This window comes from Montipora foliosa, unplaced genomic scaffold, assembly GCF_036669935.1.
Source record: "Montipora foliosa isolate CH-2021 unplaced genomic scaffold, ASM3666993v2 scaffold_371, whole genome shotgun sequence".
Classification (NCBI taxonomy): domain Eukaryota; kingdom Metazoa; phylum Cnidaria; class Anthozoa; order Scleractinia; family Acroporidae; genus Montipora; species Montipora foliosa.
Genome location: NW_027179670.1, coordinates 50,001 through 63,308, shown reverse-complemented (window position 1 = coordinate 63,308; position 13,308 = coordinate 50,001). Strand labels below are relative to the sequence as shown.

The following is a 13,308-nucleotide window of genomic DNA, read 5'->3' as shown; positions in this document are numbered from 1 at the left end:
GGATAGACTTTTTCAAAGACATGAGGAGCTGTGGGCTCTATAGTGATGATGACTGCATTCACATAGAGTGTCTTAAGTTCTGTTTTATGCACGTATTGCGAGATGAACTTCATCGGGCAGCGAGATTGTGGAATCTCCATCGAATTCGCCCCTCAACAAATGTAGAGTCTCCATCTGGCAGGCCTGATGTATTGTTTTTTCTTCCGGAAGTGTCAAACACAAGAAACTACATGGAAGATGTCGATTTTGATGAATTAGAGCTTGCGGAGGAGAGGTGCTGCTATCGTCCTTCACAAAGTGGTTGCTCGGATTAATTCACACAGCTGGCTGGCATAATCATGAGGGAAAACAGTTTACAGTTTCCCCGCACTGCTGAAGAGGCGGCCATTTTATATAGCACCCTCCTTGAGGAAATAGAGAAAATCTAACAGCACCTGTAACATACATGTTGGAGTAGTATGTAGCATAAAAAAGACGGACTTAAGTTCAAGGCCTCTTGGAACGTATTGTGTACAACTGAATTTGTTTATATTTATGAGGCCAGTAACTGTTAGCAGAGTCTATAGTTTTCACAGTTGAAATTATGAGTCTGCCGATTACATGACACGGGCTAGCCCGCTTAACTGGGCTGCCTTGGTTTGCCGAGATGTTTTTCATCCCTGTATCGTATGAGCCGAGCTAGCTGGGACGGATTAGGTTTGAGCGAGCTATACAGGTTAAATTTAACATGAAAGATTTTGGCGTGAAGTGGTTTTTGGAGCGGTAGTAGCCAAAACGCGGGACCGGGGCCGGGTCGTTGTCTTGGTCGGGTTGGGGTGCCTTTCTTTTTCCCAATTTTTTTTTGTTTCAATTTTTGTCGTTATGCTCCTGTATTGTTGTTTCGAATGACCGGCATCTGTCCTTCATTTATGGTGGAAATTAGTCAAAAACATTAAAAACTTATGGAAACTGCGAAAGTTCTTAAGGGACATCTTGTGTTTTTTCTCGAAATCGGACTTTTGCTTTTTTAAGTTTTTTTGTGTGTGTGCTTTAAAATCGGAAGTTGGCTTTTGCGAGCATCTGACTTAGTCGTTCCGAAAATCGGAGCGTTTTTCGAACTTAAGATAATTTCCGAAAATGACTGAAATTGGAGTTTATGAAATTTACGCCAACTTGCAGAAACGCTGAAGACTCGCTGATCGCCACACTTTAAAACAGCATTGCAATGTTTACTTATGAGAAAAAAAAAGCAAAATGGCAGTTCCACGATGATCGTCACGCAGTCACGCAACGTTTTCATTTGCTCCTTTGCCCGTGTTGATGTCATGTTGTTGTCTGTCTTCACTACAAATGGTTTGTAGTAAAGACAGAGTCGCACGGGAACTTGCTGGTCAATTCTGTTCGGACGTCAGGGATCGAATCCAATATCACTATAAAAAACACAACAACATTGAAAACAATTTTGAGAAAACAAGCAAATGAGAACGTTGTGTGACGACTATCGTGGAACTGTGGCTATGTTCTGTTTCGTTTTCATTGTATTGCGGAGGTTTTTGCGAAGTAAACATTAAAATGTGGTTTTAAAATGTGGAGCTCAGCGAGTCATCAGTGTCTCAAGGAGTTAGCGTATATTCCCCGCAAAAACTCCAATTCAGTATAAAATTTTCTTAATTTCGAAAAACAAACAAAGATGTCTCTTTCGTAACTTCCGTATGTTCCATTTTTTTTGTTAACAAACTTCCACCATAAATGAAGGAAAGATGCCGAACATTCGAATATAACATTACAGGAGAATAACTTAAAAAATATGAAACAAAAAAATTGGAAAAAAAAGACACCCGACCCCGACCCCGACCCCGACCCCGGCCCCCGAGTTTTGGCTACTACCTTTTGCAGCAATTTGGTGCGTTATTTTGCTGGTCTCGTGTTGGTTTCATGGTGTTGCTAATTCTGCTAGTAAAAAATTGAAGTAGAAATATTGATTTACGGGTGAGTAATTTTCCTTTCAAGAAAAGGAAAATCGGACCGGTAAGGTACGCTGGCCGGCGAACGCGATTACATGGAAATTACTCGATTACATGCCCAGCTAGCCGGGATCCTTGTCCAAGTGTCATGTAATCGTGAAAAACATTTTTATTGTGTTGGAACAGACGTGCCATTGGTGTCCTACGCAGTCTTCCTTTGGGCTCGTCACGAAATCTTTCCTCCCCCCTAACATTGCGTGACAAGCCCAAAGGACGTCTGCGTAGGGGACTAACGTGCCAGGATTTCGACAAACCATCCATGCCAGATCAACTCATCTGTCTCTTAGTTAGTCATGTACTACGTTTCTATTTTAAAACATTATGTCATGTAGTTAACCTAATAGGTCATTTTCGAGTTGCCTTTTTACTTCACTTCAAAAGGAGTCTTCGTGAAATTTGTTAAGCAACTAACACACGTTATCAAACGATTGGTTTTGCACAAAGACTCGTTTTGACAGAGGCTAAAGGCAACTCAGAAATGGTCTATTTTGCTATGAAGAACCACCCAACAGTTCTTGACGAGTTACAGCAAGAGGAGCAAGAAAGATTTTGAGTTACAAGTCACTCTTATGCACTCCATTGGTTCAAAATAATTTCCATTTGTCACTGACTTCCGAGTTGTTACTGTCACTGGGTTCAAAGTTATCATTGCATCTGATTGCAGAGTTGTTTCGTCCTAGCCGTTTTCAAATTTTATTTTTAACAAATGGACTGTTGATTCATAGAAATTATTAAAAAAAAAAAACAAAAAAAAAAGCTCTGGCTTTCTGACCTCAACCTCATATTCTAAATATTTACCATTAAAACCTTTCGCACAGCAAAAGTCATTGATTGATTAGAAAAGTCACCATAACAGGTATTGAACACTCCGGCTTTATTGAGAGGAGAAGCGAACCTTTTTCAACACTTTAACACAACTTGATTGGTATCTCCGTAGTTGTACCGTGCTAACTCAAAATGCACTCCTTTGTGCTAAGATAAAGACTCAGAGTCTTCCATAAAACTGTAATACTATACTCTCTTACAGAGGTTGTATTAAAGTTAACTGAAATCAACTCAACTTTAATCTGATCACTTACTTGGAAAAAGAACCGGACCCTATAAAAATGACATTAATCCCACAGATCGGTATTTGAATGCCTGTAACATTCACAAATGAAGCCCCGGACTGAACGTCGCCTGGTCTCAGCGTTACAAACACAACCCAATGGCCGACTATTGTCAAACTCTCAATATGATTTGCTGCGCATCGCTTTTTCAACTATCTTATCGGTGTTTGAAAATGTATATATTATATTACATATTATATATTACATCTCAATGAAATCGCACATAAAACAGTTTTTCGATATTCTGTGTTTCATAAGTCAGCCACTGGGTTATACAAAAACATGAAGACTGCTCATGCTCTTTCCGTTTACCTAACTATAAGCCTTAGAAATTGAATGCTCGCAGTAAAACGGCAAACGAACACAACCAAGAACTTGAACCAGACTAACTACCGACAGAAGCTTTCGGTTAATGAAACGAAAGATACACCAGCAGACATGCATTGGCGTTTCCCTCTAACTATTCTGCCCGAAAGTGAAAAAAACGGCATAAAACAAAGTATTGATTGAGTCGACTGTTTTGAACAGTTTATGAAAGATAACAGTACTCCACTACAGTAAAGTGGGGAACGGAGTAAGCAGGTCCATACCCTGCAAGATCCAGCCACAGTCACATTATATCATTTTGCCACTTTGTCTTGGCAAGAATATTGCTAAACTCCTCTCTTAATTCTGGAAATGAGTCATAAGTGGCTGGAAGCTCCAGTAAGGCACCACAGGTGTGTGCAATGGGTCGTCTTGCCAATCCATCTACGGTTGTAAACTGGACAATTATAGATGGGACACACAGGACATCTGCTCCCGTCACATATCTCAAGAACGACTTCAGTTGACCCTGATCCATTCCTCTAACAAATCGTTTCAAGTAGTCGAGTGATGCTCGCTCAGCGTTGTTCTTTGGTGTTGCCTGTAACATGTTTAACACCTTTTTGTTAGTTGGTTCAAGTTCCTGGTACATGTTACGGAGTCCTTCGATCGTAGACAGTTCCAGTTTGCTTTTCAGCATCACCAGGGCCTCTCGCCAAGCATCTGCCACATACTGGGGCTTCTGTACCATTTCTTTATGAGCAACTTCCAGAATGAGATCTTTAGCATTTTCTTGCGTGGGGACTTTCCTACAGCCAAACCTGTCAAGCACGTCAATTAGCTCAGTGTCATCTAGATTTCCTTTGAGAGCCTCGGCAACAATCTCCTCTTCATCCTTGGCAATATATTTCTGAAACGACTTCAAGAGAGTCTGTTCTGGGACAGAATTCTCTCCGAATAAGACACTCACAATGAACGCTTGGCTAAGCATACAAGGAAAATAGCCTAGATCTAAATATCCTTTTGCAAGTATCCTTCCAATTGCTGACCACTCACTGGATTGGAAGTCGTGTTTAAGGGTTGGTACTCTTTCTCTTTCCCCAAGGGTGGAGGAATCGTTGAATTCTTGCCAAAATAGGGCAACAGCATCGCGATAAACACCACCAACGTCAACTCCTTGCTCTTCTTCTCCCCTTCCGTCCACCATTACAATTTTTAATGTAGTACTCATAATATTCTCTTCTTGGAATGCCTCTATCATATCACGATATACCCTGACTCTTCTTATCCTCAGGATACTGAAACGAAAAAATTCATGTCAACGCCAAACAGAAATATGCGAATACCCCCCTTCGCTTTAATAATTTAGATTTCTATCTCGGCTACTGGGATGAGACGTGGTGAATAAAAAAATTAGAACACTTGACAACAATACTCGCCCATTTATTTCACAGAGGAAATGATGGACAGCAGTCTATGACGTCACTATTCCCTTTCCTAACGTTACTATTATCAGCATTATTGTATTCTTTCCACTCGACTAGACCTTCAGTATGACAGGTACATTGACTTTTTGACATTTGTACGCATGGGCTCGTAGCTAGGCTGCTTGGCCACCACTAGACATGTGAATGTTTTTCTATCTTTTGGATGGAGATTCGCATCCCTTTATAGGCCATCCAGCCTCAAGATGCCACAATTATTGTAGTCATTGAAGTATAACCAAATAAATCTGGCTGCAAGTGATCTAGAAGAAATAAACGTGGCTTACCACATATTGCTGCTTGTAGATTCATTTACAACATTCACTGATACATCCTCATTCAGGTATTCGTGCTGATCATTCTCACGTTGTGGCACTTCAGAAGGAGTTCTCAAAGCATTCTCATCATCAAAATGATTGTTTCTTTTATCTTCATCGCTTTCCTATTACCCACATACAAAAAGGAATAGACTATAAAATGGAAAAAGAAAGCTATCGAAGGACTCTGAGTGAAGTATTTCATTTGAAATTTCTGTTGTATGCTTACCGGTAATAGCTGGTGTGATAGGCCCTGGTTTTGGGGGGAGGGAACGGACTCAGGTACAAGTGTGACAGGGAGGTGCGAAGGCCTTTTCGGGGTTAAAAAATTGAGTTCTGTATGAGCACTTTTTGGGGTTGGAAATTTGCGGTGACATTTTTGGGTGAAATATTTTGTTTTAATGAGACCTTTTTTTGGTTGACAAAAAGCTTGCCCAGGGTTTTCATTTTTATGTAAATCATTGTGATGTGTTTGGGTTGTTTTAGAATTTTTGGGGTCTAACAATATGGTCTCATTGGCACGTTCCCACCACTAGTGTACCTGAGGATTCCCCCTGGGATGATGGCTTTTATCCTGTTACTTGAAAACTCAAGAATAATTTACATAGAAATATCTTTGAATTTACAGTGTTTGGTGAGAAAGCTTATTCATCAATAGCATTCTTACTAAAATTTTCTACTCTACATTTTAAGCCTTGAGTGTGACGAGGAATGAACTTGCATGCTCCATATTGTATGGCTCAATGTTCATGCAGTGAGAATTCATATACAGCTTTACCTGGAACACCTCAACAAACTGTGATTGTAGACCTGTCAAGTGATCTCTGCATTCCAACATGCCATTGTTCACCATCTCTCTGAACTTTCGTCCACGAGCGTAGGAGCCAACAGACAGCTTCTGATGAAAAAAACACGACAGAACAAGGAATTTTTGATACATAATTTGGCTCCTGAATACAAAATAATTATAAGGCCTGTGAGGCCTTTCTTTCTATCAGGCACGTTTGGTTTAATGGTTTGAATGTGCGATACTCTGTATCATACATGTAAACTGATCAAGAATGTTAAGACATGAATAAATCACTTGGCCATGGCCCTTGCTTTGCAAAATTTCCCTGGTGTTCTTAAAAGAGTAAATAAATTATCAGTGAGAGCCAGAACACTGAGAACCTGGCTGCACTGACAGTTACTCGCCATTTTATCCCATAACACATTTAACGACATAGATAAAGTATGGACTGCTTACCTTCCTCTCTGCTTCATTCTGGTGACTGTTTCTGCAATATAAGGTAATGTACATTATCAGAATACATACATGTAGAATCCCACTTCAAAATGTTTCTTTGGATTCCACTTTAATTAATATTGTAATTATATCATGTTCACAATTATGTGGTTCTGTACCTACACTTTGCAACCAAGTTCCAACAGACGTTCACAAGAGAGTTTTGGCTTGCATGGTTCATACAGACTTCACATAATTTTTTCAATGACCATTGAAGGATTTTTCAAGGGCAATCCAACAGTCTTCAAGTACTCGTTTTCCTCACAATCACATACAAACTTTGTGTTGCAGTAAGGGACACAAAGTACATTGACTTAATATTCAAACAACCCCATTGAAGGTGGGATTAAATAATAATAAATTTTATTATTACATAGGTTAAGGACGGTGCCTACTAATAGCGAAGTATTTTTGCGTGGCTTATCACTATGCGGGAAAAGCAGATCTTAGTAGCGGCTATTACAATCCAAAAAGAAAATTTGGGGTAACCACGCATTTTTTATAAATAACTACGGTAAGCAACAATTATTCTAAAAAGCAGGAAAATGCACTGTATGGTGCTTTTTCCAAATTGAAGCTTTACTATCTCTGAAGAATGCATGGTTACCCTCAATTTTCTTTTTGGATACCAAAATCACTTGTTAAAGGTTTTAAAGCGCCCAAAAAAATATCCCTGTATTAGTAGGCATCACCCATAAAAATCCAGATATCGCAAGATGCGCAAAACGTATGTGCAGTAACAATAGTAGGCACCACCCTTAAACTTACACAATGCAGCAATCAGCAATGGCATCATCCCCACTGGAAGAATCTTCGACCATAAAATTCTCTGGAAGCTGCTCCACTATACACTCAATCCCTAGATTCTCTACTGTGGTTGCGCTGCAGTTGAGCAGTTCGCCAAACCCTCTGAATTCGACTGTTGCATCATCCGCATCATCATTGATAGAGGGAGGAACTTCACACTCGGCCATATAGAGGGTTTCTCTGTCAACCTCGACAACTGATATGCTGGGAGGTAAGCATTTGACAGAACTAGAATGAAGCTCAAAATACTCTGGGTCAGGTGCATGGGATCCTACCCAGTCATATACAGCCATCATGGTGTCAGATGGTGAAAACCCACGCCTCAATAACCCCATGGTTGGATGACGAACCTGGACCTTTATACATGGAGAATTTGGTTCTTCTAGAACTCTAAGAGCACGCATCTGTTGAAGGGACTTCTTCCTCTGCCATTCCATCATCTCTCTCTCTATGGCTTCCTTTCTTGCCTCCTCAGTGGCTCTGTCATTTGCAAGTGATGCAAAATAAGCACTGTCCTTTTCAGCCTTGATGATGTCACGCTGCTCTGATGATCCAATCAATGTGACATGCCCTGTCTGCTCTACTTCATCCTCTACTACCAACATGGGTTTAAGATCCTCCTCATCACCACTGCTACAGGTGCCGTTACCTTGTTTTTGAACTCCTTTCACAGTGCTACATTCTGACCTGTCACGTTGCTGAGTGGTACTCTTATCTGACTGGGTAACTTAATTACCAGGGAATGATTTACATCTAGACGTCAAGTACAGCCTAATTTTGCATGTCTTGTGGGCTTCCACGTAATTCAATAATGTAAACGGAATCTCTGATTCATCCACATGTACTGTGTCTTCAATGGCTTCTGTTTTGAAATTGGCAAGGCCAAAGTCCATTTTGGAAGCCTCTCCTAAACATTTACTTGACCCATTTGGGAAAAAGAGCCTTATGCATTTTGCTATGATTTCATCTTTTCTGGCTTCTACAGGCATGTCTACTTCTCTTGACCCCCCACCTTTAAGCAACCTCACAGACTGGAACTTTCCTGTTTTCCCATTGTAATGGAGCCAGCCTAACTGGATTTTCCTCGTTTTTTCTTTTGCAACCTTAGTATCTGAATGTGTAGTGGGAACTTCCTTAGAAGATTGTCGTCTCTTCTTCTTTCTACTGAGAAATGCCTCTAGGAGATTCCTTTTCTTATTATCTGAACTTTTTACTTCTCTCTCCCCCACTGAGATTGTCTGGCAAAAGGCCCTGAGACTAACTCTGTCTCCCGTTTTCATTAATCCCAGTTTCTCAAGCACATCATCTGTTGCATTACTCACAGCTTCCACATCCATCTATGATACAAAAATCAGATGTTTAAATAGTATGAAATATATATACCAGCAGATATTAAATTAAAACAGGGTACATCATTGAATACTAAAGTGAATGTTAGATAAAGTCATGTTCAGTAGATTTGTGGATTAAGTAAGCAAATTTAAATCAGTGATTTGAAGTTTCTCTTCTCAAATGAGCTATTTCCAGTCTTAGGGGTTGGGTCAATCCACAACATCATGCCCAGTTAGTTTCTGATGTTTCATCCCATACGTGCTTCTGCTTTACTAGCTATCTATGATCTACCACTTAAAATATACTTCTGGCACATATTAGTTTACATCCCCTTTGAGTGGGGTATTCTTAGGTTTGCAATGTACCATTTTACTAAGTACCATTTAATTTTTTTTTTTTTGTGTGGTTCCAGAAAGTACCGATAACTACCCCAAGGAGGGTCACTAGAATTTCAAGAAGGGGGGGTGGGGTGGGGGGCTCTTAAAGGTTGAAATTATTAAATGAAAGTATGAACCTAAACTGGGTTTTCCAGAGGAATGGGGTTCAAACCAAAAAAACCCCTGTGGGGGAAGTACAGGTATTTTCTGGAGATATGCATTTTGCAAATTAGCCATAAAACAATTATTTTGAGATAGCTACGTTCGTACATCCACTACATTTTTTTTTTGTGAAAATAATTTATATGAGAAATAAATAGTCTTCTACCAGATTTAAAAATTACAACATGCCCACTGTTTTGAATTAATCCCCCCGGCTTTCTAAAAAAATTTGCTTTTGAAAGTGGGGCTTCCCAAGAGCTTTTATGGTATATATAAGCTTAATAGACCTTTTCCGCTTGTACATTTTGTTTTCCCAATACAGATCATGTGATAATACTCAGGAGGTTTGGTTTTGTTTTGTTCATTAAAATGAGAGCATGCAAGCATGAATATGCCTGCTTGCACTCTTTTTAATGAACAAAACAAAGGACCAAGCCTCCTGAGTATTATCACATGATCTGTATTGGGATGTACAAGCCGAAAAGGTCTATTGTATTTATATTCATATTTTATTTATGTTATTCAAAATTAAAATAAAGGCACAGCTAGACTCTACATTTCCTTTTCTAAACGCTATACACGTTACCAATCGAATCTTTCTAAGAAATGATAATACAAAGAAGACTTCACTACAAAGTAAGCTTACCTTTTCACTTCGAAACTTTGCCACCACATCTTCCTCGAGTCCTCGTTTGTTCAGGAAGTCACAAACCTACATAACGATATCATATCATCAGCTGATAAATAAGCTCAAAAGACGTCTTTGCAGCTAAAAGCAAAGGTATAATGAAAAGAAAAAAGGCGATTTCAATCACGCGTACCTGGTCAACAGAACCTTCGGCTGCTTTCGCCATCTTGATCGTCACTTTAGATAATCATGAGCCCGCGGGCAAAACTCGTCAAAAAACGCGACACAACAGTCGACAAAAAACTCGACAAAAAAGTCGACACAAAACTCGACAAACTAGATGCTTCTGTGAAGCATACACTGGCTTGCCTGTGGTACGTGCTACAGAAAATCAGAAGGCACTGAATTGTGTGGTATTGAAATACAGCATTCCAGTCTCTGAAGAATAAAAAATAAAAGAGAAGCGAGAAACATTGGCTTCTGGGCTGGCATGTTGATAATTGTCAAGTTCCCTCACAACTTCTTTTCACCACAAGTGTGCCCTATGAGCATCCGAAAACTTTGTAATACTAAACTTCACTGAAGTCAAGCCCTGTTTCGCGGGGTTAGTGTTGGGATGGGAGACCAAAACAATAAACCCCTCATAAAAAACAGAAACATCTGACCGAAAATACTATTAACGCTAACAAATGCGAACTCAGCAAGGTACAGATTCTGTTAGCTTGCTTTATGCAAAACAAATATTGATGAAAAAGCAAGTAAATATTGATACACAGTTTTCAGAAAGAGCAGAAGGAAGTTTCCCGGACGGTCGATCGAGAATAAAATATTTACGACATGAAAACAACATTAATTTTGAACCGTGAATATAGAGTATAAAAAGTTACGATCAGCGACAAACATTTTGGGAGATTTTTGCTACGTTCAAGGAAATTGCAAAATCGAAAGTGACATGGCCGGAATTCAGCGGGCGCCGTGATTAAGTTACCGCGGCATGTTTACTCGCCAAACAGTGAAGCATCTGTGTCAAATGATGGCAAGATACCGGGTTTTTGTAAGTTTCTTTTTCTGTCAAGTGTTATAAAGTTTGACAATGAAAGGAGCGAAGTCAAAACAAAGATCACAATCGCCCAACTCTTGTTTATGCAAAGTCAAAATTAATTTTACTCTCCAAGATGCGTACGACGTTATTTATCACCAGGTAATTCCGTCATTCTGGAAATAGCAGCTACTTTATTATTCATCTGCGTCACAAGTTTTCACTGATTTTGGGCCTCATTTTGTTGTAACTCAAGCACGCTTCCGACAGGCCTGTGAACCCTTCCTGCTTACAGAGCAATACTAAAAAGCTTCTCCCATATCACATTTGAACCTTAAGCTCGAAAATTCAATACACAACATGATATTATAATTCACAAAGGCAGAAAATACCACAGAATCCTTTTCCAGCGAAAATTTTATTGAAACAAACAACATATTTGCTCTTAGAGGCGAAAACCTCTTCCTATTTGATTGCGTGCGTGAAGACAAGAAACTCAATTGTGTCAAATTACCATGTACTTCAGGTAAATACTGCTCACTTTGATTTCGTCTCGACGGGCGATAGATTGTTGTCGAAGTCCAGTACTCGTCGCTTTTGAGATTCATGCCTAGTTTATCCAACTGACTTTCCATTATTGAGCTCCATAAGGGTATATTTTGTTTAAGGATCCACTAAAACGCCATTCGCGTTGCATGACTTTCGACGCCATTGCAGGCTAAGTTAATGATTCTACTGTGTCCACCAGAGAAATCTACGCAGTTCCACCACCCTCTCGATCCTACGAAAATACGCGCAGAAGGCTCTATACACAAAGACACCACTTACCAGGGGAGTGACCGGCAAGACTTTTACCGACACGAAAAAAAAAAAAAAAAAAAAAAAAAAAGAAAAAAAAAAAGAAAAAAAAGAAAACAAACAAACTAAACGCAGACCTCGACTGGGTTTGCCCATAGGCAACCCAGTAAAAACTCGACACAAAAGTCGACAAAAAACTCGACACAAAAGTCGACAAAAAACTCGACAAAAAATTCGACACAAAAGTCGACACAAAAGTCGACAAAAAACTCGACACAAAACTCGACAAAAAAGTCGACACAAAAGTCGACATAAAAGTCGACAAAAAACTCGACAAAAAAGTCGACAAAAAACTCGACAAAAAACTCGACACAAAACTCGACAAAAAACTCGACAAAAAACTCGACACAAAACTCGACAAAAAACTCGACACAAAAGTCGACAAAAAACTCGACACAAAACTCGACAAAAAAGTCGACATAAAAATGTTGCCGAAAAAGTCAATAGAAAAGTCGGCAAAAAAGTTGTCACAAAAGTCGGCAAAAAAAAGTCGACAAAAAAGTTGCCACAAATGTTGGCAAAAAAAAAGAATGATAACCATGGCACTTACCGGGCTCCGTAGATTCTAGTGCGATATCCAGCGGAACTATATTTTTGATTGGCCGCTTGCGTAACAGTGGCAGTCCGACAGGAAGTTGGTAAGTAATTCGGAAGCCCCAGAATTTGGAGGGAGATTCAAAATCTAAAACTAGTTTCAGTGCTGTTTGTTTTTTTCTACCTCAGAAATATGTAAATCACAAAAATAAAAAACCACGAGGTTTGAATCATGTCTTATACCGTACGGGAATTTTCCCACGCTGCTAAAAAGTGATTCAAGTTCAAGTTTATTGTAGAATTTCATTATATAATACATTTTTCAATCTGTACTGCTCGCAGTTAGCAATAGCTAGTCGAGGCGAGCAGTGATTAGATGTATATACAAGAGAGAACAAGTAGAGAAAGCTACGGTAATCAATTGTGTTTTACAAACGAACGGGTATGCGAATACCTAGTGTACAGAGTATACAGTCAACTAAAATAAGATTACTGATTACTGTTGCTGTTGCAAAAGTACCGTGGGAAAAGATTATATCAGTCTCTTTGAGGAGAAATCTGTGGAATAAGGTCTTGTCGAAGCCATTCAGAAATTACGGAAACATCAAATCGTAGTAGAGGAGGACATTTGTGTCGTTTCCACAAAAATTTGTCGATCGTGTTGCTGGCACGATGGCATTTTGAACGATGGAATGTACGCTGAAACACTAAAAATACACTTACCGAAAGCGCCAGAGGTTTCATCTTCCCTTGCTCTTACGTACAGCAAACCAATGATGATTTCTCCAGTTTCTTTGTGAGTAAGGCTAAAATTCTTGTTTCTCGAACACTTTCAACCCGCCATTTCTACTGTTTACGGTTTTCTCTTTTCTGTTTCCGGTTAAACTGAAGCATACGTATTAAGACCGGAACCCACGTTTTCTCCAGGTGATCTGGCCGTAAATAATCAACCAATCAGATTCAAGGAGAAATTATTTTTAATGCCGCACAGAATTCTTTGCGCGCCTAGCCTTCAAAATGTGTTCCATGGATGCAACGATGGCGCCGTGAGGGTAAATAAGGCAGTT

The 13,308-nt window shown here is 39.5% G+C and overlaps 1 protein-coding gene and 1 long non-coding RNA gene across 2 annotated transcripts in view; one reads left to right on the top strand and one right to left on the bottom strand.

The window, feature by feature from the left end:
- Positions 1-2,438: 2,438 nt before the first annotated feature.
- On the bottom strand, positions 2,439-10,188 carry LOC137987655 (uncharacterized). The gene is made up of 7 exons (XM_068833732.1): positions 10,004-10,188; positions 9,829-9,894; positions 7,273-8,648; positions 6,466-6,496; positions 5,998-6,117; positions 5,190-5,344; positions 2,439-4,716 (listed from the first exon to the last, which is right to left on the bottom strand). The coding sequence occupies exons 3-7, from the start codon at positions 7,914-7,916 to the stop codon at positions 3,723-3,725; spliced, it is 1,944 nt and encodes a 647-aa protein (XP_068689833.1). The 5' UTR covers positions 7,917-8,648; positions 9,829-9,894; positions 10,004-10,188; the 3' UTR covers positions 2,439-3,722.
- A 3,074-nt stretch (positions 10,189-13,262) lies between these two features.
- The window catches only part of LOC137987657 (uncharacterized), a 3,177-nt gene continuing 3,131 nt past the window's right edge, over positions 13,263-13,308 (top strand). Inside the window, exon 1 of the long non-coding RNA XR_011120686.1 lies at positions 13,263-13,308. This exon is cut by the window's right edge and continues 571 nt beyond it. This is a non-coding gene — a long non-coding RNA (uncharacterized lncRNA).

Coding starts and splice junctions, on each gene's coding strand:
- LOC137987655 (XM_068833732.1), bottom strand. CDS start 7,916: ATGTTGGTAGTAGAGGATGAAGTAGAGCAGACAGGGCATGTCACATTG. Junction 6,118..6,465: donor AGAATGAAGCAGAGAGGAAG/GTAAGCAGTCCA, acceptor TTTTTTCATCAG/AAGCTGTCTGTTGGCTCCTA. Junction 5,345..5,997: donor AGTTTGTTGAGGTGTTCCAG/GTAAAGCTGTAT, acceptor TGTGGGTAATAG/GAAAGCGATGAAGATAAAAG.